Below are 27,976 nucleotides of genomic sequence, written 5' to 3' on the forward strand. Positions count from 1 at the left end.
TTACACTCAGAGTATCTCAAGAGAAAACGCTATAAGGAAGCCTTAAGGCTAATTCTACAATGTGCTTTTTATTTTCTGTTTCTTACTGTTTGTCTCTTGTCTTATTGTCAAAAAGGCAAGAGACAAACAGACACAAACAGCAAGAAACAGGAAATAAAGAGCACATTGTAGAATTAGCCTAAGGCTTAAACACAATAGACACAGGCAATAGGCACTGGCAACAGGGAATAATGAGCCGTCCAATCAGAGCTCTGGGATATAATATCGAACTTACACACCAGAGCTCTGATTGAGCTTTATTGCCTGTGCCTATTGTGTTTAAAGCTGATTCTACAATGAGTCGGTAGTCGTAAGTTTTAGTCTTAATCGGTAAAGTTGGCCAATCAGCCTTAGTCATACAAGTTGTCTATTGGTCAACTTCATCAATAAGACTTAGGACTATCGATTATCGACTCATTGTAGAATTGTTGGCCAATCAGCGTAAGCCTTTAAGTACAAGGTCTGACTATAAATACGGGCATATGAATACGCAATAAACCTTTAAGTTGTCGTTCTGAACGAACCCAATCGATTCCCCAGCCTTTCGGCCTTCGATTGTCAGCGTTGCTGTATATGCGCGCGCATTTTCTAGTCAGTACTCACTATCAGCGGTGCGGACGGTAATGCGTGCGTCGCGGTATGATCGAAGCACATATATTTGATATGTATATACATATATGACACACACACCGCATACATACAATACATACACCACGCAAAACGCGCTCACATACACATATAGCACATACATACATGTATAAGCTTTACCGCGGCTCACTTCGCTTTGTACCGCGACGTCCGCCGTCCGCGAGGGACTAATCGGGAGGGTGTCTCGTCTTATCTGGCTTTCGCGTCGTATGTCATATCGCGTAGTGTAGCGCAGTGTAAGGTCGCACCTACATATGCCGGGGAACGGCGGCAGTGCGCGTATAAGCGCGTCGCCGGCGGCGCGCGCGGTCGTGAAGCCGCCGCCGGCGCACTACTTGCACGAGCTGCCGGCTCAGGACGAGGAACGGCTGGAGTGTTTGTTCCAGCGCCTCGACCTCGATGGCAACGGTCGTATTGACGTTCACGATCTGTCACGAGCGCTGCGCGATGCCGGCGTGCATACTCAGTATGCCCAGGTATTTATTAAACCTATATTTCATGATTTCTATCCTCACATCAAGGAATCCTTCAATATCAAGGTAATAAGGTTCTGGAATCTTTCAAATGATACTGTGATATCTACATTTGTGACACCTCTGCTATGATAGTTTTTGCACTTGTCAAACATCTCTTATAGAGATGTTTCAAATATATTGCATTAATGTATATTCTTCTTTTATATATTATTTTTTTGTTTAACAAAATCGAATACTATTTTTATTGATTGTGTGAGGATTCGAATCTCCAGTTAATTATATATGTATATTGTTTTTTGCATATACACACATATATATATATATATGTGTGTGTGTGTGTGTGTGTGTGTGTGTGCCAAAGGAACAGAGAAAAGGACTGGGCACAAATGAAATTAATAGATTTGAGTTTATTGAATTACTAATAAAGAAACGATTAGTATTAAAGAAAAAAGAGATATTTAATTTTTAAAATTATCTCTAGAGATAATTTATTTTCTTGTATTTGTAAAGCAAAAAATATAGGTAAAATGAAAGAAAACATTTTGAAGAATTGGAAGAATATTTATTAGTAGAGTGTAGAAAGAGCATTTAAAATGAACAGATTTAAAGTGAACTGATATACGTATAGTAGACATCATTAGTTGCTTTTCGTTTAAACGAAAGTAAAACTAAGATAAGTCTGAAGTGAGCCGAATATTTCATATTCAGATTAATGATGTCACTACTTGCTTACTTTGGTAAAAACTTATTATTACATGATAACACTGTAGGTTCATAACCTCACTTTTTAAGGTAAGTTTACGATCTTATGCAAATTATAGGTAAAAACTCAATTGAAGATAAGAATGGAACGCGCATTTAACTGAGTTATGAATTGTCACAAGAATTGTCTGAGAATCATAAACAGAAAATAATTGTCTTCTAGGTAAAAGCGTTTTTTAGGGTTAGGCACATTATACTTAAATCTCATTATACTCTTTTGAAACTCTTGATTCTCACAATTTAAAACCTCGAATTCACGAAAGTGCAATTTTTACAATTTTTGGAATCGTAGGTACAGCAACCCTCTTACCGATTATATTCTCTTAATACTTCGTCAAGTTTCAAGATTTTTTTCATTTTAGCGATTTGTAAAATCTCAAAATCTCGGAATTGCTATTCTTGGAATTTAAGAAAATTTCTAATATAAATTTTAGATAATGGAACCTTCTTACTTTTTGCTTGATATTTTATCGATTTTTCTGATTTAGATTTCTGCAGTGAAATTTTGAAACTTAAAATTTTAGGAATTGCGAATCTTTGAATTTTCATTAATTTAGTATTTGGGAACGAAAAATATTTATAAAAGAAATATATATATATTTTTTTTATATCATATTGTTTATATATATATATATATATATATATATATATAATAATATATATTATAATATAGAGGAATTTGTACTGTGATATATTGAACTGTGATAGAATAAATTAAAGTAGCATAGATACTTAGGAATGAGCAGAACGTTAGGAATAAGATATTTGTCGCGTAATGAATAAGAAATGTGGAGTCAAATAGTATTAAATAGTATCAAATCTTTTCCAGTGTAGCAGGATAAGTGTGGTTAAAGTATTTATTGTAAACTAAGTCTCTTGGCAGTTGTAAGTTGAAAAGTAATAAAGTTCTATTTTATATCACATGCATTTTATTGTATAAATTACGAAATATCTTACATTATTAATAACATACAAGGTGTCTGATAAAAAGTTTACTACGTTTTTCTCAAAAATAATTAGAGCGAAAACACATATTCATCAAAATTGTAGGATAAGTAGGATATAATTTAACTTACGTTGTATTTATTATTATTTAGTTATATATTCTAATAATACTAATTATATGAGTAAACTAATTTAAATATTAAATGAATTTTTAGTAAATGACTCCTCAAATTAATAATCAAGAATATAATTTATGTAAAGGCATGATATACAGTGATATAAAGGCAATTAGAGTCGATGAACTGGATGTAAGTTGCTGATAATCTTTTAATATTACATCAATTTCATATAAAATTATAGATAATATTTGATCAGTTCACTTCATACAAACTCGATTAATTTTTTAGACTTGACAATTATTTTAAAAGATGAACACTTATGTGTATATTGATCAAACATAAGTGTTCATTTTTTTAAATAATTGTTAAGTCTAAAAAATTAATCGAGTATTAAAAACCTTTGATATCAAAAACCGACGTTTTCGGGCAGATTTCTAAATTATTTATCTCAACATCCGACTTCCCAAAAAGGCGCATAATTTAGTAGATAAAGTATTTTTTCTATCTCATCCAGAATTTCATAAGAAAAATTTAGATTTTGTTATAAAAACATTAATGGAAATGACTATCCTGTAAATTTCATTTCTAATAATAACATAAGAATTAAGACTTTGATAGGCAGATCTAATACTGTCCCAATTGACGTTAATACTAGTGATGTATAAGAGAATAGATTAAAATGATTTTGTGTTCCATACATTGATGATGTAGTAGCGAATAAATTCAAGAATACAGTAAATAAAAATTGTAAGAAGGTGTCATTTTATAAATTGTAAGAAGGTATCATTTTATAGCTTAAACAAACTTAATCAATTTATATGAAAAGAGCATAAAGAACCACAGCACAAGATGTAGTTAGTGATATTTAATTATTCTTGCATTACAAATTACAATAAAAACATTAAATGTTTCGGCCACAATCTGGCCATCTTCAGTAAAATTAATAAATTAATAAATTATTCTTAAGACGCAGAGTTACATCAAGTTGGAATCAAATTCAATCCTCGTGTGTTATAATTGTAAAGATCGTGTTTGCATCAAAGTGACGCTGCTTCATATAATAATGTTAGAACGTCAGAAGTCATGTAGTAAAAAGTGTAGAACGAGAATTTCCAAATTCTAATTTACAATAAATTATTTAATTATTAATATCGTTTAAAACGGAGTATAAAACAAAGGAAACATTATCTGTTTTACAGCAAAATAATCGATGAATTACAAATATACTCATTTCACAGATAGAAATTTGTCGTGACACGTGTTGTTATTGGTCATCACATATTTTTCGACTATTTATATCCATGAGTCAAATAGTTTAGAAAGTTCTAGAATTATTTATTAAGTGCGAGGGAGATCTTTCTTTAGAAGAGGAAGATAAACATCAGGCAAACCTTCAGTATCACTTTGTTTATTGATCCCACTTATTTGGTTTTTAATGTGTATCATTTCTGAAATTCTTTATTTCATCAATGATTGTTCTGTATCTAAAATTTTATTTGTTATCCCAATCAAAATCATGCATTTCATTCACACGGTGACGTGAAACAACTGATATCTCAGAAGTAGATTACTTAATATCAGTATATTTAATTATTCTATAATTTTGATGATGGGTGTTCTTTCCTTATCTCTAATCGTTTTTGTAAAGAATGTGATTATCTTTTTATCATCCTAAATATTTTATATGCTAAAAATAATTATATAAATTTTAAAACATTTCTCAGATGTTTTTCAAATGTCATGTTTTCTAGAATATCTTACAATATATAAATTGGATTTTTTTATCAGTACTTTTTATGTTAAATTCATGTATGTAAATGTTTATATATATCTGAAGAATGATTCCTTCGATTTTATAGAAATTTTTGGCCAGATCGGACCGTACTAAAAGTGGCGATATAAGCTTAGCTGAATTTATACACTATGTTCGCGAACATGAGAAAAATTTGCGATTGCAATTCTCCGATCTTGATAAAAATAAAGATGGTAAGCATACATTTTATTACAGTTTTAATTACAGTTAATCAATTCTAACAAAATTTATAAATTTGAGATTGAAAACATTCTTTGAATCAAAATTTAAGATTGTAAAATATATTTTTTTTTTTTAAATAAAATCTAATAATGCATTTAATACATTGTAATATTTATTTGTTATTTAACATAAAAAAATTATGTAGATACTTAAACGTACTTTATATACCATTCGCAGGAAAGATAGATTTAGAAGAATTGATAAGGGCTTTCAAGGAGCTGGGAATAGAAATGACGCAGGAGGAAGCAACAAAATTATTACAACGGTAAAGTTTTATCAATAAATTATTAAGTAAAAGAAAAAATCCCATTTTCAATTAGAACGAATCTTGATGCTTAATAATATTTAATGTAAAATTTTTTAATGTATTTTTCTTTAAACTGCGTATCGATTCAGTTTATCGGACTTGAACAATCATAAACTGAGCTGTAAATAATATCACAAATTACATTGATCATTAATAACGTTGCTAATAAATTAAAAAAAATTTATTTAGATACAAAAAAATCACTTCAGCTAGGGTTTAAACATAGAAGCTGGAATCTTCGAATCTGGAAATAAATTATCAATTTTTTGAAATTAAAACCATTTATTTATTATGTTTAATCAATAATTAATATGTACATTTTAGTATTTTAAATATATAATTAAAACGAACATGGTTTATAAATCAAAACTTACAAAAAGAAGAGCATAAAACCACAAGATATTGTTTGTGATAATATATCATTACATTAATAAAACATTTTTCTAAAAAATGTTTTATGCTCTTCTTTTTGTAAGTTTTGATTTATAAACCACGTTCGTTTTAATTATATATTTAAAATACTAAAATGTACATATTAATTATTGATTAAACATAATTAAATAAATGGTTAAGTAAATTACAATATGTGTTATTGTATTTACTATAAAGATTTTAAAATATTAAATATATACTGAAAACTCGTTGTTAAATAATATTTTTAAAGTTATCACATATACGCATTCTACAATGTGCTTATGAAATGTGTTTATGAAATGTTAATATAAGAATTTTATTTATGTATTGAATCTATTTCAAAATATTCAAAAATTATAAAAAAATTAAAGATTGTTTTATATTGCTTTTAAAAGTAGTAGAAGAAATTTAACGGTGATTTTCTGACATGGATAAAAAGTTATTTCAATAAATAGATGTAAAAATATTAAGAAATAATGAAAAAATCTGAACTTTTTATTTAAATATTAGGTGTTGGAATTAATTCGTAGCGTTTTTAATGAAAGAATGTTATTTATTTCACATGAGCATTAAAAAATACATTAATGAAATTACTTCCCATCACTTGTAAAACGCTACGAATTAATTTCAACACCTAATACTTTAAATTTACATTCAAGATTATTTATAATATATAATTTATAATATATAATATAAAATTTCATTGCGATGTAGAGATTAGTTGTTCTATAAATAAATGAAATTGTTTTATCTATTTATTTATAGAATAACTAAACAGACAATCACAAAAACTTTGTATAAGTTATAAATTTTGAAGTACTTACTTACATTAACAAATTGAGATTTTTCTTAATATTGTAAAAAATAATTTAATTTTTATGAACATATAGACTAAATAAAAATGTGTTATTAAATAAAAATGTAATTAAATATTATATATTGTATTAATCGAAAGGCGTAGTTTGATAATTATAACTTATTTTGCAATTTAGTTTTAATTCCTATCATCATTGAAAAGCCAATTTCACACAAAGTGAAAGGGAGCAGCGTTCATAATGAAATATAATTTAACATTCTAAAATTGTTCGCGTCCCTCTTGTAAGTCACCCGTACTTTGGGAATCTCCCTATCTTAATATATATTATCATAATTTAAAAATATACTATGTTATACAATAAACTAATTTTATATATGTATATATATATATATATATATATATATATATATATATATATATATCTGCATAGTATGGATCAAGATGGAAGTCTTAACATTAGTTTCAACGAATGGCGGGATTTTCTTCTCTACGCACCAAGTACTACTTTGCTCGATATTATAGAATACTGGCATCATACCACGGTGAGTATTTCATATATAGTTAATTTTTTTAGATTAAGAAAAAATGTATAACATTATAATTAGTAACAATAAATAATAGAAATAATTATTTTAAGAGATAACTATTTTAGGGATTCCTTTAATTCATAGAATACGATAAATATAAAATCACGAGGCTATTAGGAGTCAGTGCTAGTACTGATTTGCGTAAAATACAATGATAAAGGTATAAATTTAATTAATTCTAAGAATTGATAAAGATATAAATAAATTTAAACAATACAAAAAATAAATATAGTATAGGCTAATGAAAGTCAGTAACAATAAATGGCACAATTATTTAATGAACAATCAATAATCAGATATTGGATTGATGTCTTCTTTATTTTGAACGTTTCGATTTTCTTTGGAGTCCTCAGCAAGAATGATACAAGTATAATTAGTTCACATGTCCATAATGCTTAAGTCATTCGCAAATTGACAAAGATGCAGCATTGTTAATCTGACATTTTTAGAAAAAATCTTATTAGATAGATGTGTGAACAATTTAAATGACTTATCATCACGGACCATGAAGCATTGTACTGAAGCTTTGTTGAACATATTAAAACTTAAAAAGTAAAAATGTTAAAATCAAATATAAAGATCACACATTTTTAGGACATACGACGTGACGTCATTCAGATGAACTATTCTCGAAGTAAGAAGTTACACAGTAAATATTAAGGTAAATTTGTAATTATCAAGAATAAAACACTGTATATTGTTGTTAAGTCCCCAAAAAGAACCGCAATAAAATATTGTATAAGAATTAAAAATTATCAAAATTATTAAAATTATAAGATAAAAAATTACATAATAAAATGAAAAGAAAAAGAAAAAATTCAATATAAAACATATTTCGTTAAAATTGTTATATTTTCGTCAACTAAAATAAAACTTTTGTCAAATTAAATTAATAAACTATAAATCTAAAAAGGTTACTACATAAGTCAGGAGAAATTTTCAAGTATCGCTGCATTAGTATGATGCAATCCTTCTGTATTTGTATGTAAATTAAGGTCAGTCTTTTGCATGTGTATGAATGCCATTTCTGAAATCAATCTTTTATTTAAAAATTTCTCCTTATCTAAAATTTGGACGTTCTTCCAATCGAAGATAAATAAATTTAATTAATTCTGGTTATTTATTCTAGTTAGTAATATCAGATGCATATATTATTCGAATGTTGTATCACCTACATTATATCACCTATATACTTACTGTATTATTCCTATATTACTTGAATATTTACGGAAATATACGGATATTTGAATATTTGGCCCGTAATATTTATTATATTATTTATTATTTATTATTAACTAATGTACAACACACACACAGAGTGTCTCATTTTACTTGCCCCAGGCAAATATCTTGAAAAATATGGAAGATACGGAAAAACAAAAGTTGTGAGTTTCAGACAAAAGTTGTGAGTTTCAGACAAAAGTTGTGAGGTTTCAAGACGGATACATAAGAGGGTATCATTGGTTTGATCTTGGGTTGCGTCAAGATCAGATCAAGATTACTTTGAATTTTTTAAATAGAATCCTCCTTTTCATTATATATTCTTATCTTATCTTGAGAGTTTTTTAAAATATAAAATATAATAAAATATCTTTTTATTAAGTACTTTTTGAGTTAAAGACGTGAAAATTACAGTACCGCTAACATTAGCACTACCAAAGGTGTCTAACCGACGGCTAAAACCTCTTGAATGTTATTTAAAATCACGATCTAGATAACATTTGTCAAAATTAAGACCATTGGAGGTAATTGTTTCTGTTATTTTCATTTTTGCACTAAATAGATTTTTACATAAAAATGAAAATAAGAAGATCCTCCAATGGCCTTGATCTTGAAAAATGTTATAGTTCTTGATCCTGAACAACATTCAAGAGTTCATTTAGTCATTAGTCGGATACCTTGAGTAATGTCAACAATACTGTTTAAACTTTCAAGCCTTATAACTTGAAAAATACTAAGGAGATCTTAAAGACGATCAATCATAGTGTAGGACTTAACATACAGATGATTTACGTGTCATTGATACATTACTACTATTAATACCTCACGCGTGCTACACGTCACATAAATTTTCGTATAATAATAATTTTAATTAGATGTCTAAGTCCAATTCTAAGAATTCTACGTAGTATAAGTTGTTGTATCTTCGTGCAACCTACTTATATAGTCTGTGGACTACTATTTCGTAAATACACATTGAATAGCTATTGTATGAAATGTTGTCATGATATGATAGCTCTAGAACCATATTGGATTAAGAAATGGTAAAAATATCAATTTTGAAATTTTTTTACGTTCTCGTCATTAATTCCACTTTACAGACATGGGTATTATTAATGGGTATACTTTGATTCTTGGAAAAGGATTTTCGAATCTGTAAAAGAAGAAAAAAAGTAATTATTATACAATCTCGATGGTCTAGACGCTCGCACGAAATGTTAGACATCCGGGTTCGATTTCTGACCAAGGTAATATTTTTTTGCAATAAGAATTATTTACAGATATTAATATGTCATTCAGCACTATTAAGATGTAACTAACAAGTTGTAAAATGCGTAAGAGCATCGAATTGTTAAATTGCTAGTCAATTTAACTCGTGATATTACTGCGGTAATTTAATAGAGTTTCAAAAATTATTTCAGCGCGTAGTTTAAAGGATTATGTAGTATATATAAATTCACATAGAATTATATAAGCACTTATTAAGATCAAGCTGAAGTTAAAGGTATTTATTAGCTCTATAAAGCAGAACCAAATCAGAATTCTCTATTGATTTCACATGTACAGTCCTATAAGATTTAATATTTAATATTGAAAAAAAAATATTATGCTTTGAAAAGCTCTCGAGATAAGCTGCGAGAATATGTAATGAAAAAGGAGGATTCCATTTAAAAAATTCAAAGTGACCTTGACTTGATTTTAACGACTCCCAAGATCAAACCAACGATACTCTTTTATGCCCCTTTTTGAACTTTAAAACTTTTGTCTGAAACGATTTTCCATATCTTATATATTTTTCGAGATATTTGTTTGGGGCAATTAAAATGAAACACTGTATATTCAAATATATAATGGATAATTTATTTCATCTCTTATTTTGCTATATATAGGGTGTATCAGGATTTAACGGACAAACTGCAGGAGCATATTCTACAGTGGAAATAAGGAAAAGATATGAAATTTGCTTAGAAATGTATTACAAAGTTACAAATATTGAAGCGAAACATGAAATAGGAAACAACGAATTTTCCAGTATACAAAAATATGAAAGTGTACATTTTGTGTATAGAAAGATCAAATGTGTTCATTTTATATGTATATTCACATTATAATTATTATTTTTGATTCAATCCGTTAAATTCTGAGACACCCTATATATGATTTCATGCTGCATATATATTTATATACATACTCGAGACTTCGATAAACATTGACATTTCACGAAATATATCTCAAAATTTTTTGATTATAAAAATCGAATTTTCAACAAATTTATCTTACGAAATTCTCTATGCAATGTTTCATCAGCTGTTTTTTACGCTTTGTCAACGGTGTTCAACTTCAAACACACATTGCAAGATATATTTTACGGCTTTGTTACGCAAATATATTTTATTTTCATATTGTTCACACATAGATGTAAATATTAGAAATTGTTATAATTTCTAGATAAATGTTTATAGATATTTTTATAAATTTCATACCATAATGCGCAGATCTAATTATTAGTAATAATATTTAGCGCTGATAATCAAATATGTATTATATTATGTATTGCTGAGGAGCAAAATCAATTAATAATGATTATAATTATTACCAATTAATAATAATTGTTAACAGCAATAACATTGATAAGAATATATAATAATCACTAAGGTCTGTGTATATTATGTGTAAATATATACAATTGTACAATCTTAATCAATTTATGTTTTATATGACAATTATACAATTAATATTATATATTTACTATTCATAGATACAAAGAATCGAAGTGTAAAAAATGCAATTGAAACTTAATAAAGTTTCTGTTATACTTAGCAAAGTGTTCTGTTGCCGGGATTCTTGTATAGGTAAACTTTGCACTGTGCGCAACGGTCGCCGACTTTGATCGTCATCGCACGGGTATTTGTCTCGATGACGCGTATCTCTGACGTTGAGAATGAATGATGACAAGAAGAAAGGAGGGGAGAAGGCAGACTAGCAGAGAAGCAGAAGGCATACTCGATTTAGAGGGGATATCTTCGTGTCTCAGGGTTATCCTTCCTCGTGTTCATTCGTTTCGTTAGTCTCGCAATCGGACTCCGAGCGATCGAATCACCGGTTCGTAGCTCGTTTCCTCTCTTTTTTATCTCTCCTCTCTCTCATGTTTAAGAACACCTGAGTGACTCGCTCAACCACGTGCGTCAACTCATCGTGGAATTTCTTCCAATTATCGTTTAGTCACACGATCGGCTATTGTCGTTTTTAGACAAGCAGATTATCTCGAGTAATTTCTACGGATCTAAAGATACTGAGGAGAACAAGAAGGAGAATTTTCGAGAATTTGCACAATCCAAATCAACGCGGACATCTCGCTGAGAAAGTTCGAAAGTTGCGAAAGTGCAGTTGAGACACGAACATGTAAGCATAGCTGACTTCATGGAGGAAGTGTGATTTTTAAGACCACGTAACTCAAAAACATATCAATGAGTATACATATAATTAAATGTTATAAAAGCTGAAAGAAAATTGAATGATCCGAAAAAAGTTAAATGTAAAACGAAGTGAAAGATACAATTGAATAATATAATAAAGTGAAACGGAAGATTTCTTTTCTAGAAATATCGAGACGTATAGGATGAGAAACAAGAGAAAAAAAAGGGAAATAAGTGGAAATAATTAGAAGCGAATAGAAGGAAGGGGAAAGGGGGAGAGGAATAGAACAAACTGAAAGGAAAAGAAGTATTTCGAAAGAGCTAAAGAGAAGATAAAAGGAAAAAGAAATATAGGAAAACTGACTTCAAAGTGAGAGCGAGCAGTGCGGCCGACTTCATGCGACGAGCTTGTGCACGACCACATGATTCGCGATTACAGTTGATTGATCACAACATGTATGTTCTGAAGAAACGAAGATTTCTCCAGCATGATAGCACCTTGTCTGCGTGTCAAGTACGCGAGGAATTTTTGCAGCGCTATCATGAACTCTTACAACGGGTGAGTAAGTAAAGCGGCAGGGGATTATTGCCAATTAGGCAGCCAATCAAGGTCCAAGTTTATTAAGGTATATCTGTTTTGAATGGAAAAAGAAAGTGTCAGGTGTGATGCAAGGACAGCATTAGAAAGCGAAAGTAATTCTGGAATGTGAATCTCGAGAATTCGTCTCTTAAACTTTTGCATATACTCAACTATACTTTCACATATATATTATATATACGTATATCGAAATTGAAAACTCGTCAAGTATGCATGCAATTAAATATGATACATCTATTATCCATTATTTTCATTTAATTAATCTGTAGATACAGATAGCGATACAATTTCCTTTTCATCTATTCCTACTTAATTTTTATTTATTGATCTGTTTCTATAACTTTTCCGTTTTATTTTTTTAATACTGTTTTTCACACTTTTTTTTCTGCATCAGGATCATGATACACAAAAAGAAAACTTAAGCAGTAAAAGTTATCTAAGTGAATTGGCCAATTCAATAGAAACCAGAGTGTAATGTAAGCAGTAGAAAATCCAACATGTTAACTTCTTTACTTTCCGTCATAGTAATTGTAAAGCGTCGTCTACAATGAACAGTAGCAGTAGAGGCTGTAGACACGTCGAGAGTAAGCTTTTCCGTTTGATTTTCCGACCTAGTCAGAAATGATTGATCGATCAACGTCAAATCGATGCTAATTCAACATTATTTGACGTCAAACCGATATTAATTCAACGTCGATTGACGTTAATTCGATATTGATCGCTCAATCACTTGTAACTAGAGATGTAATAGGTACGTAGAGTAAGTCCGTAAGCGAAATGGTTGAAATCTATTTAGATTTCTAATGCCGATCGGCATTTAGGTTGCGCGCGGATTGGTGAGATAACCAAGCTGAAAATTGGCTAAAAGTTGCAAATAAATTCCAGTACTACCTTACTGCTTATGTTTTATTGCATAAGTTTTTCCGTATGCCATGGCACCCTAATATTGTTATTAGCGCCAATATTAGATTTTATTATCTTAATCCATTTTCTGCCATTTAAATTAGTTCTGATCTTCTAGTTTTACTTATAAAACGATACATCAGCTTTATTTTGAGAAAATTATAGCTTCAGAAGGAACAGGCCTAGAATATTGTATCTGTAGACTGGCTGGCTCGTCGCCCAGTCGGGCCAAGAGATGCTGGGGAATCTCTTTTAGTTCGCAGTTGACTTTATCGTTCGATGATTCGCGAGTATCACTTTACTTGGAATATTTTACTTAAATTACGATATCACGTATTATTGTATCGAGAATACTGCGATAATGTTTCATTGTCTTCCTGCGAGTAGCAGGCCCGATCGTGATTTCGCAAAATTATTACGTCACAAGTTATGACTGCGAGATTAGTTAAAGGAGGTAGACCAACAAACAAATAAACTTCAAATCCAATAGCTTAAATTGAACTCTATAATGCTTTAACGGTGACTCATAAAAGCGGTTTATCTGCATATTTTTTATATTTTTTCTTTAAATAAAAAAAGTGACTTGTTTTAAGATATCGCTATTAGCTGCGTATTATAATAAATAAATATTAATTAAAGAGAGAATATAAGAAGACAAAATTATATCATGGTAGAATCTAAATTTTGTTTTCGAAAATAAATGTGACGTAACATTTATTATAATGTCAAGGTATGCACTGTAACGATCTCGATTTTCATACTTGTAAAATTATTTATGTGATGGGAAAAGAAGAGAGAAATATAAATATTGTTCTTTAATATTGTTTTTATAAAATGTTTAAATAATACTGAATATTTACAATATAAAAATAATTATATTGCTTTATAAATAAAATAAAAGATGGTAAACAGTTGAATAAAAGATTGAAAGTATGTCTAGTGAAATTTTTATTTAGAAAGATAAAAGCATATTTTGAAGATTAAATTAATGGTTTTTGTTACAAAAGTTGAGTCGCGGGTCCGATACACGCTTTGAATTACAACACGCATTTTGTAAAAGAATGTTTGTAACGCAATAGTGCCATTGTATATGGATCTGATTACCTTCGTCGAAACGTAGTAATATAATAACTTTACCTCTGCTACGATAAGTAATCCAAGCAATTCATATATATATATATATAAAATATATATATGTATGTGTGTGTGTATGTGTGTGTGTGTGTGTGTGTGTATACGGTATGTATGCATGTGTGAGGATTTAAGAAAAAGGTAATCGACAATAATCTTATCATCTTGTCGATTAATATTTGCATTAAGGATCAGATAAAGAGAGATTGTTTTGATATTTATTGTCAATAAAATGAAAATGTATAACATATGTACGTTACGTGCACTATAGATTTTTAACATACTAGTGGTTTGTTCTTGCACTAGACTGCACTAGAATTCTCTTTCTCGCTTTCGATAAATATCACACGCTTTTCAATATATATCTATTTTACTTTAAGTTCCAAAAGTTCTAGTTCAGCAATAAATATCAGCGGGTAACCATAATTGCTCGAAAATAGAAAAAAAAAATATTTGTAAAAATAAAAATTCTATGAATTCCCAATTGATATAAAGGATAAATTTATAAATGAAAATGATGCAAATATTTTTGACAACAAATTTACAAATCTATGTGCTCTTAAATTATTATCATAAATAATTGTTAGACAGGTTAAATGTAGATTAAATGTACAAATATTTATATAATTATATACTATTTATGGTTTATTATTAAGGACAACTAATATTAATTCTGGGAGAATGGTTTGTTTCTTATGAATATTTTATTAATGTACTTTTTAATTTTTATTAGTATTTTTATTACTATAAACTGATAAATTTTTATATAGGAGTTAGTTTGTTTTTATTTCGCGAAATGTGAAACAAAATTTATTCATCAAATAAAGGAGGATTAAAAAAGTACCGATTTTTTTTCAAAAAGATATAAGTGCGTAAAAGAAATTTTTTTTTTAGGTTTTGACTTTCTGGATATATGATAAAATTATGAATATATCGAAACATTTTCTAAATGTCATGAACTTTTTAATAACTTGTATTCAGAAAGTCAAAATATCAAAAACACACTTTCTTTTACTCACATCTCTTTTTGAGTCCTTTTTTAACATCCTCTAAAAAAAGATTAATTTTTACCCAAAAAGGTGTATAAGTAAAAAAAAGTATTTTAATCTTCTTTTGATCTCTTGGACATAATAAGATTATTAAAAAGTTTGTGTTTGGCGAACACTTCAAAAATTAGATAAGAATATTGATATTTGGATAAATATACCATGTTCATACTCCATTTTCGAGATATTCTCTAAACTTTTTAATAATTTTATCTTATTCAGAAAGTCGAAATCTAAAAAAAAACACTTGTTTTATTTACACTTTTTTAGACAATTGACTTTTTTAATTTTCTCCTTTACGTAAATATATGTACCATAACGTCGTTATATTTGACATATATGTGATAATGTATCATTTATATGTGTGATAATATATGCGTAGATCATAATGTTACTTGAGCCTCTATCAAGAAGTTAGATTGATTAACTCCGTGAAATAAAAAAATAGACAGTTGATGAAATTTTATATATTAATCTGTACTGTAATTTCTTTTTTTTTTACAGTATATGGATATCGGAGAGGACATCGGCGTCCCCGAAGAGTTCACGAAGGGCGAGATGGTGTCTGGAATGTGGTGGCGACATTTAGTATCTGGCGGAATTGCAGGTGCTGTATCACGTACTTGCACTGCGCCCCTAGATCGTATCAAAGTCTATCTACAGGTAAGCATTTACATGATTTTCCTTCAATTTAGGTGTTTCATAAAGCTGTAAATTTATTATTAAATTTACTGTTTTATATATATATATATTTACATTATATGCATTATATACATTATAATTTACAAAAATGTAACATAATCTAGATATTATTAAATATTACTAGAAACAGGTTTTACATACATACATATATACATATATACATATATATACATATACATATATATATATATATAAAATGTAATCTATGTATAATGAAGATGAAATAATGAAATTTCTAAAATCACATCATTCTTACGCATTGTATGAAATGATTCACTTATGACATGTCAAGCGAGCGAGTTTCTAGTTTGTTTTAATACGATGAGAGAATCGTCCAATCGTCCTTGCAGGTCCACGGCACACGACACTGCAATATCATGAGTTGCTTCAGGTACATGTTGCGCGAGGGTGGCATTAGCAGCTTATGGCGCGGTAATGGCATTAACGTGCTCAAGATTGGCCCGGAGACAGCGCTCAAGTTCATGGCGTACGAGCAAGTGAAGCGAGCCATCAAGGCAGATAATGAGGCGTGCGAACTCAGACTCTACGAGCGATTTTGTGCCGGCTCTATGGCCGGTGGTATCAGTCAATCAGCCATTTATCCCCTCGAGGTACGATTTATCTTATGATTTATATTTTTTTATTGGATTATTACATAATATCAGATTGAGACATTTTTTATATTAGGTGTAGTAAAAAGAAATCTATTCTTTTTCCAATAGATGGCTTTAGTAATCTGCATCACGCGTAGACGAGATACAGATTACTAAAGCTATCTATTGGAAAAATAATGGATTTCTTTTTACTACACCTAATATTATACTTTTTATCGTTATGTTATTTTAAAGTAAATAATGCGCACAGAAATATTTTTTAATTGTTACCAAAAAAGATTAATAAGATGCTTTCAATCTGTTCTTTATGTAATAAACATTGGGTTATATGTAATGAGAAATTATTTGTGTGGCGTGGAATAAAGTACACACACACACACACACACACACACACACACACACACACACACACACACACACACACACACACACACACACACATATATATATGAGTAAAAGTATAAATAAATTTGCAGGTATTGAAGACAAGGCTCGCATTGCGAAAAACAGGGGAATTTGATGGTATGGTTGACGCAGCCAAGAAAATATATAGACAGGGTGGTTTGAAATCCTTCTACAGAGGCTACATACCTAATTTGATAGGAATACTGCCATATGCCGGCATCGATTTAGCCGTTTACGAAGTAAGTCATTATCGAAAAAAAGCTTTACATTATTTTTTTATTTCACAACTTAGATACAATTAGAGGAAAAAGTGGATTTCTGCTACTGATGTGGATTCCACTTAAAATTATGTTATAGTTAATACTGTCTCTTGCAACGACTTTTAACTTGTTCTTATCAGATATCAAACAATCGTGGCTGGTGCGATCTTTTCATTAATAATTGATGTCTATTATGAAATATCAAAATTTTTTATATGATTTTCAATATCAAATTTAACATGGTTTAAAATTAACATACATATATATGAATTTGGACTTAGGATACCTAATCTCAAGTTTTAGAATAATCCATTCGAATATTAAAAACATATGTATTTACTTTTGTTACATACTGTACCTTTACACTCACTTAAGTATAGCAATTTGATATTTGTGGTGTCATTTCTGTATCAGGCCAAGAATTTTTCGAACTATCCTTGTATTTTTTCCGTTTTTGTTCTGTTATATTATTTCCATGTGACCACACTCTAAGTGAAATCTGTGAAATAGAGCGTGGATTAAAAGTATTAGGAGCTCCGCAATTACAATCAAAGTAATAGGGAACAGAAAATTAAAAGAATTTTAACTTATCAGGAACCATGTACTGTGGAACACATAGTTTCTGATAGATTAGAATCCCTTATAGCCAAGCATGTTTTGCAAAATCATGCAATTTAATGCTGAGCGCGAGTTTTCCACTAGTTGTTATGTATTTGCTAAAAACGTAATCATACGTATTTTAATAACACGTGAACAGATTTGAAACATTTCGTATATATATATATATATATATATATATATATAACAAAATGTATACATATGTATTTTTATTATATCATATTTAGATATGTATTATATATTTTTTAATAAAAATTAAAGGAGACTTTTAATAATACTTTCCTGATGAATGTATTTTTTTAAAATTACGTCATCATTTAAAAACAAAATCGTAAAATTTTAAACAATTTGTTTCAAAATTGCATTTTGTGTAAATGCAAGCTTCAAGTATTTCAATTTTAAGTTGGATTTTCTCATATAGAAAAGAATTTCCTGTAATGTCAAAATATCGGACAGTAAAGGATAATATTGGAAAATAACAGACAAAATTTTTGAAAAAACGTTTTTTCAAAAGAGTTTTGAAAAAACAAATAAATCTAAAAGACAGCCTAAAATAAAAGATTCTCCTTTACAATAAAGAAGTATGATTGTAGGAATGTCATAATTTATCGTTTGTAAAAATTAATAATTAATATCATTAATAATAAATATATGTGAGAATCTGCGTATACAAAAAATAAATTAAAATATGTAAATATCTAGCTCGAGATTGCTAAGCAAAAATTAATTCGAAAAAAATTAATTAGAAAAGTAATTAAAAAGATCAAAAACAACGTTTATTAAATCTTTAAAAAACAAACAAACTAATTTATTACATATATTAAACAAGTTTTCTATAAATAAATCGGAAACATTTCGACTGTACTAAGTTTTCTTCAGTCCATATACGAAAATAATTAAAATTGAAAAGAAAGATACAATATATCAAAAACATGAAGTCATATCACAGATTGAACACAATAAATTTAACATTACAGATAAAATTATATGAAATTGATAAATTTTTAACATCATCTTATTGTCAAGTGAGTTTAACTATTTTGGATGGCCAGAAAAAGCAGAGTCCAAAGTTAATATTCTATTATTAAAGTCATCTTCAGAAAATTGAAATTGCGAAAATCCAAGTAAACAATTTAAATCTGTGTTAAAAACAACCAATGCATATTGTAAAATACAAATAAATTATGAAATTATAAACTTAAATATAAAGATCCTGAATAAGCTATAAATATGTGTTCAAGTATTGAAGAATTTATGCAATATCTAATTCAGACAAGTGAGGCGATAATCCGTGCGAAATAGAATACATTACAATACAATATGTTTTTTTATTGTAGAAATCAAGATCGGAATTTTTTATTTTGAAACCGATTTCAATTTTTTTGACTTGGATTTTCGCAATTAAATTTTCTGAAGATGACTTTAATAATAGAATTTTATCTTTGGACTCTGCTTTTACTCGTCATCTAATGACAAAATAGTTAAACTCACTTGACAATAAGATGATGTTAAAGATTTATCAATTTCATATAATTTTATCTGTAATGTTAAATTTATTGTGTTCAATCTGTGATATGATATGTTTTTGATATATTGTATCTTTCTTTCCAATTTTAATTATTTTCGATTTTATATGGACTGAAGAAAACTTAGTACAGTCGAAATGTTTCCGATTTATTTATAAATAAAACTGTTTAATGTATGTTGTAATAAACTAGTTTGTTTTTAAAGATTCAATAAAGTTGCTCGTGTTTTTTTCTAATTACTAATTTTTGTTTAGTAATTTCTAGATATTTTACATTTTAATTTATTTTTTGTATATGCATCTTGAGCTAGATATTTTACATTTTAATTTATTTTTTGTATATGCAGATTCTCACATATATTTAATATATCATATCATAAGCATGAGACATGATTATGCCCATATAGAGCTGATACAAGTACATGTATTTATTTATTTTATATATATATATATATATATATATATATATATATATATATATTTGAGAAGAATAGAGATGCAAAAAATATACATTCAGTCGTTTTTGATATTTTTTGATGAAATTTATGACTAAGCACGTATTGTTGGCAACTTAATGTCATGTTGCTTTTTATGCACAGCGATAAATCGTTGACAGTAAATATATGACAAGTTGGCAGCAACACATATTGAATTCACGTGAGATCATACCATAGGCAAATGACTCACATTTTGTTCTAATGTGTTTGTTTTCACCCAGATGGCCAAATGCAGTGAATTTGCTGATGTTTTCGAAAATCGTTAGAGCAACTAATTTCGATAAACTCGGAATAAGATTGAGACATCATTACATTTGTCACGAATATAGAATTCTAATTCTAAGGACAGCAATTTGAAGGTTATCATTAGCATGTTATCCGCAGCCAACAACAGGTTTACAACATCATGATAGTAAAATGTGCCAAATAATGAATGTATGCTGTACGTATAACGAAGTAATGCTATCAAGCTGCTATCAACTTTATCATTATCAAATTCAGAATTCAATGAGGACAACATTTCACACATAATGAGGCAATCTTGTTCCTAGTTTGTCGACATCTGTTGCTACGATTGATAGCAACATGATGCCATTTGACAAGAATTTAAGATGCCATCATGTTGCTGTTATGATGGAATTAGAATTCCATCGTGGTATAAGTATTTTCATATTAAAATCCAACTTTGGCGGCTCACTTTACAGGCGAAATGTTGCATTCTTTATATTCTTTCCCAGCTGATTCTTACTCACGAGTTAATACATTTCTATCGTGGTCATCTGTCAGCGGAGATGCATAATGCTCGCGGGTGAATGATTTTCGTGATAGCATTTCGTTAACAATGAACTATGATGGCTTCGATTAATATCTGAGCAGATAACTAAACGATTTGCTGACATCAAAATAGAACATGTTACAAATACAGCAACATGACTGCTTATGCATGCAATTGATGAAATTTCAAAAAAGAAGTCAGTAATAGCGGTACGTTATTTTGTTGGCAACATGATAGTAACAGTAAATGATTAATCATTCCAGCTCTTGAGCAGTATGATGAAAACATGATGGCAATAAAACAAGTATTATATAATGATTTTCATCTATTATTGGGTATATGTCTTCAAACTATGAAGTTTTTTTAATCAATGTCATCGTGGTCGTTGCTAACAAAATGCTATCACGAAAATCACTTACCTGCGAGCATTATGCATCTCCGATGACAGAGGATCACAGCGAAGATGCAGTAACTTGATGATAAGTAAGAAACACCTGGGAAAAAATATAAGGAGTGCAGCATTTTGCCATTTCATTTGTAAAGTGAGCCCCATCTGTAAAATTGTGGGCTTTAATATGAAAATACCCATGTCATGATGAAATTCTAATTGATTGACAGCAACAGATGTCGACAAACTAAGGACAGGGTACTTTCTCATTGTGTAAAATGTTGTACTCTCATGTAAATTCTAACTTTGATAATGGCAAAATTGATAACATCTTGATAATCTATAGCATATGCGTTCATTATTTGGCACATTATTTGCCATCACATTGCTGTAAATATGCTGTTAGCTGCAGATAATATATTGATGATAATGAGTTGTCTTTAAACTACCGTCTTTAGAATTAGAATTCTATTGATTTCTATTGAATGCGACAGACATAATGCTGTTTCACTTATCGAAATTAATTATTTCAACAATTTTCGACAACAGCAAACTCACATTTGAATATCATGTATGTGTGTACGTATAGCATTATTTATACCTTATTATAATTTTCATTATACAATTCAGGTACACAATATTGAAAATAAGACAATAATCAAGGATAATTTCGAATCATAAATAAATACTTTTGCAGCACTAATATTTTTATCTCACGCTTTATTTCGCAGATTTCGTTTAGTCATGAAAAAAAAACAGTCACGAATAACTGAATTTGTTGGAAAAGTGATAATTTGCATCAAGCGTATGTGATTGCAAGGACGTATGTCTGCGTTTATAAGGCCTTGCAACAACGATATAAAATCGTTACAGATAAGTTTAGAATAAGCTTTAAAAAATGATTATATGTAAATATTTCATTAATTATTTATATATTTGCACTAATAATAGATTTCAATTGAATTCAAATATTTGATTTTGCGTTCAGACATAATACATTAAGTTTCGTTAAGTTTCTTGTTAACAATTATCTTTCTCTTGATTGATTTCAAATATAATTATTTCAATCATATTGATTCAATATTTCTTTTAAATAAGTAAATTTCTCTTGTAAATTTTAACAGAATTTGATGCTTAGCCATTAATACTGAAATTTCAGGTTTGAGATTTGAAATCTGAAACCTGAATATTTGAGATTAGAGACCAGACTAATGCATCATCTACAATATATGGAATAAAAAGTAAGAATAAAAAATTGATCAATCACAGTCGAATGTGAGAAGATCGACTGATTGGTCAATTTCTTACTTTTACTTCTTACTTCGTGCACTGTAGATGACGCACTAAATTTAAAGAGAAACAACTATGAATTCAGACCCTAGTAATGATAACAGGCAATATTATGATAATGACAGGACAATGACTTTCTTTTCATGTATTATTTACGAATTATTTATCTATTAACACTGTTATATCGGATTTATTAGAACATAGTACTTACAGAATTACAAAAGTAAGCAAACATCATGAATTTTTGTTTTACATTTTGTTCCTGTGAGATGTATTTTTATATAATATTATCTCTATTATATTATAAATTCGCCAATATGTAGAGATGAGTCACTTTCAGCAATGGTCAAATCGCTCACAACCAATTGGATGACCGCGTGGCAAATCTGCTATGACGCACTAGAGGTTTATCATTTTTACTAGTTGATTAGTTGTGTATAAAATAATTTTGGAATTAGAATTTTTTGCCATTGAAAGTAATTTACTATCAAATTTAATCGCGTGAATCGCTAACATATAGGGTACATTCCGTTTCATGCATGATGTGCATGGATGCATCATTTATTCTTGTTGTTCACCAAATGTTAAACAAGGATAAATGATATATTATGCACATCATGCGTGAAACGGAATGCACCCACAGTTAACATATTAGAAATGTAAAATAATCCATAAGATAGTCAGTGTTAAAATAATAAATAATTCTTCATAAAAGTATATAAAAAATATTATTTTGACAGGAACAACTTGATAGTAACATTGTATATATTAAATAAAGTGAATAAATAAACTAAGACAAAAGGCTAATGGGAAATTGGCGCCGTAGTAATTACGCTATTACGTATATTATATAAATTCAATATTACAAACATAAAGATATGATGCTGATTTTAGATGAATGTGAGGTCAATTTAGAGTAACTGAAAGATTATGGCGAGAACGATACCCGAATCACACTTCTCATTCATGTTTTTTCTCGCTTAGCTAAACGAATTGCTAATAACGGTATCTCTACCTGATTACAATAAAGGTAGACAAATTCAACGCCTAATTTTTCATTTCTAAAAATGAAAATAAATGGAACAACCTCCAATGGTCTTGAACTTGACAAATATTATCCAGGTCGTAATCCTGAATAACATTAAAGAGGTTTTAGTCATCGTTTGGGTACTTTTAGCAATGCTAATACTAAAGGCATGTAACCTTCAAGCCTTATAACTCAAAAAATACTTAATGAAAATAAACTTGATTATAGTATTTTGAAAAGCTCTTGAGGTATGCTATAAGAATATGCAATAAAAAATGGGATGTTCTATTTAAAAAAATCAATGTGACCTTTACCTAACCTTCATCCAAGGTCAAACTCATAGCGCTAATAAATAGGTCTTTAAAAATCCTACAACTTTTGTCTGAACACTTTTTCGATTGGACTTTATCCTATGAAGATAAAAGGATGATACGGGTGGTCTGACGATTACTAGTAACATGTTGTCAGCCTTGGATAATAGTGAATATTTCATCAGATTCCTTTTTATCTGTACTCAAAATACGTTCAAATTATTAATTAAGTGAGGATAAAAATGTATTATACTATCTACACAAATCATTCGCTGCTGATTGCACGTATCGGGCAAATTCTGACGCGTCGCAACAAAATTATAATATGTGAATAAGAATCTTAAAAAGTGAATGAATGTTTATTGTAAAAATACATTCGCTTTTTAGAAAAATCTATTCAAACATTTACATTTATATTTACTTACTTACGGTATTTGAGAAAAAAGGTACTCATGGTAAACGTTCATGAGGACAAAGTCGACGCAAGAGATCAGGAAAACACGCGTATTCATGAAAAGAAACTTCTGACTGATCTGACATTCAGAATTTTTTGTAAATTCTATGAATTTCTCGATATATTCTAGAATTTCTATGAATTCGAGCTATTTGGATTTCATAGAAAATTCACATAAATCTGAAGAAATATCAGATCTGTAAAAATATAGGGGGAAAAATATAGGGATCCTCACACACACAATTTGATTATTATATTCAGTCGCATCAAAATGTCTCTTCATTTAAACATTTCCCAGTTTGTTAACTATCTTAAATCATTTCACACACGTGTTTCATATTAAATTAGATTAATAAATTATCATTTGCAATATCATTAATTTGAATAAAAAATAAAAAATTACACAAAATTACAAAATAGAAATCCATCTTTTCCTCTACAATAATGTAATTTTTATATGAAATTAAATTTATTATTATATATACAATTTAATATATAACTAGAGTAGTCGAAATAAAATCTACAAGTTTTCTCGGCAATTATTCTCGATGGTCATTTGAAAGGGAGATATGTTTACAGACGTTGAAAAATACTTATTTACGTACGCATGACAAGAAGGAACAGCCAGCATTTTGGATTTTATTGTTGTGTGGCACTGCGTCGAGCACGGCCGGCCAAGTATGCTCGTATCCGCTAGCGTTAGTGCGGACGCGACTGCAGGCCGAGATTGCACCCGATCGCTCGCCCAATACTATGATTGGCGTCTTCAAAGACATCCTCAATCGCGAAGGAATACGTGGTCTGTATCGCGGTCTTACGCCTAATTTTCTTAAGGTAATAATAAATAAATTATATTGACTTTTAAGAATTTTTACAGGATTTCTACAAAAGAATTTATAGAAATTTGATTTATTGTCTCAAACTTTATATAAATATTACAACTTAGTTAAATTAATTGTTTCTTAAATTAATTGTTTCTTAACTATGTGTGGATATAATAATAATAACAATGAATTAAAGATTAAAATTTTTATTGTAAATTCATATACAGTTTGATTGTTGCTAAATACAAAAATTACTATTTCTTCACAGGTTGCACCTGCCGTATCTATTAGCTACGTAGTGTATGAGCATTTCCGGCAGGCGTTGGGCGTCAATATGACGTGATGAACATGAACGCTAGGTGACTGATTAATTCAATTAACTAACTTATTCTCTCTTTCTCTCTTTTTCCTCTCTCACTTTACTCATGTTATAAGTATTCGACATGGTGAATGATCGTTTGGTGATAAAACGCGTTTGTTCGGCTAAAGAAGAAAGAAAATGGCAGTGTTATTTATTGTTATCGCTAATAGGAAAAACTTCTTCGATTAATCGAGCGTTCTATCACATAGTTTTTTAAATAATTTATTATATTTTAATATATTTTTAATATTAATAAATTAGAAAAAATAGTACGAATCAAAATATTATAATTATCAATTTTCTAGGAATTGCTATTGTATAGATTATCGTTATTATAATGATGCTTTATTTCGACGAGTAAATACAGTACAAAGAATATCTTGCGTGTAAGAAAAGTATTATGTATAGTTTTTTTGAAACAATTACGAGCAAGTTTTGAGTGAACAGCTATCGAAAGAGGGAAAATCAATTCTTGATTATTATTTAGTATAAAAATGTATCAGTGGAAACGTTCAAGTCAGCATCAACATCATTTCAGTAAAAAATATGCATATTATAATAATATAACCAGGTATAAATTATTATAATGGTTTATTATTTATAATTATAATTTATCTGTGATTATTGATTAATTAAAAGATTTTGTTTTTGCATATAAAATTATTTCAGAAATAAAAAATTATGGATTTAGATTCTGACTAGAACGTGCTAATAGAAATATGCTTTGTTATGATATGTAAAAGTGGTTTAATATCGACCTAAAGGTTTCCATTTTAATTAAGAGGTTGGAGAATCGAGTTATACATTGACACTGTGATATGTATATGACTGTAAACTTTTTCGCGTGATTTATCAACACAATACTTTGTAAATTACAAGATTATTGCTCCATAAAAATATGTAAAGTAACTTGATCCACTGAAACAAAGTATTTTGTATAAAATAAATAATTTTTATGTATTTTTATTACAAAATAACATTTTTGTGAATTTGTTGATCTTTTTATAAATGTAATTTCATATTTTTTTAATTTTAATAAATTCACATAATAAACAAAATTATAATAAAAGTAACTGATCAAAATTCAGCAAGAAAATATTAATCTTAGTGAATGGAATAAAACCTTATATTTGTAATATAATACTGGTTTTTTATAATATTATATTCTTTATTCTTTTCATGATTTTATTATATTCTATATAAAGTAACAACATTTTTCTAAACTAAAGAAATAAAATTAAAATTCTTATTTTAATTAACAAAAAATTTTGTAATACAACGATAATGAAAACTAACTTCACATGTTTTTATTCTATATCATTTTTATTAAATTCAACTATATATTTTCCATAAATAGAAGAAAATTAAATGGAAGAAAAATAACTGGAAAAAGAAATATGACCATGCGCATGTGTATGCATATATAATAGCATTCAGTACGACATTCTTATTTAGAGTTATCTTGCTACTTATTACTTATTAGTTTAGATCTCTTTATTTATTTATTTTTCTCCTACATACGTATAAAGAAATATATTTCAATATTTATTATTTAAACGTGTATTATTTTTCCTAGACTTTTATTAAGATCTTTATTAAAAATAAAAAAAAATTGTTCGGTGAATCAAGCTTTTAGCATAACTTGGCGATAATTACTATCTTGTTGTGAATCATGCGTCGCTTGATTTTCATCTCAACCTTGTTATGTATGTACTTCATACATACATAAACTCGATTTCATCGACCGTTGCAATTTACTATCATATATTCCGGTTACTACGATTCATTCCCTTAGAGTTTTACAAATTTACAAACTATGTATATTATGTATTTACATGTATTATAAACATGTACAGTCAGACACACATTGTTTATCGACGAATATTAGAAAATAATGATAACTCATACATGATAAATATATCAATCTTTGGAAATAATATGATAACGACAATGCTAAACTGTGAACGAAACTTCTATTAAATGTCGTTTTATATTTTGAGATTCCTCATTTAATTCAAATTAATAAATCCGGGAGATAAAAAAATATTATAAAGATATAATACAAAAATTTTCGATAAACAATTTTTTTTCAAATTGAAATTTCTATAGAAGTTAATTTTCTTAATAAGCTAATTCGATGAAGATTTTCCCAAATTTTTACTTTTTTTACTTTATTATTATTTTGGAAGATTATAATATTTATCATGAATGAATTATTGAATCGGACGTGATTGAAATTTTTTTATAGCAAAAGTGTAAATGTTAATTTATATATATATGTGTCCATATGTGATATTAAAACACATTTTATATACACACATATATATGTATGTATGTAAAATTGAAAATAAATAATATTAAATAATAATAAATACTATTATATATAACACACACACACACACGCACGCACGCGCGCGCGCGCGCACACACACACACACACACACACACACACACACACACG

General features: G+C 28.6%; 1 protein-coding gene and 1 long non-coding RNA gene across 2 annotated transcripts; both read left to right on the forward strand.

Annotated features, from left to right (window-relative positions):
- Positions 1–613: 613 nt before the first annotated feature.
- On the forward strand, positions 614–27,887 carry SCaMC (Short Calcium-binding Mitochondrial Carrier). Its single transcript, XM_011057839.2, has 9 exons — positions 614–1,163; positions 4,849–4,975; positions 5,202–5,289; positions 6,993–7,104; positions 15,969–16,127; positions 16,517–16,777; positions 17,257–17,424; positions 24,910–25,164; positions 25,423–27,887. Exons 1-9 carry the CDS (start codon positions 942–944, stop codon positions 25,495–25,497), a joined length of 1,467 nt encoding a protein of 488 aa, XP_011056141.1. The 5' UTR covers positions 614–941; the 3' UTR covers positions 25,498–27,887.
- Positions 1,170–3,551, forward strand: LOC147907327 (uncharacterized). Its single transcript, XR_015547501.1, has 2 exons — positions 1,170–1,955; positions 2,755–3,551. It is a non-coding gene; the product is annotated as an uncharacterized LOC147907327 (long non-coding RNA).
- Positions 27,888–27,976: the final 89 nt, after the last annotated feature.

The sequence above is a fragment of the Acromyrmex echinatior genome, chromosome 14 (genome assembly GCF_024713525.1).
Source record: "Acromyrmex echinatior isolate Ae372 chromosome 14, ASM2471352v2, whole genome shotgun sequence".
NCBI lineage: Eukaryota > Metazoa > Arthropoda > Insecta > Hymenoptera > Formicidae > Acromyrmex > Acromyrmex echinatior.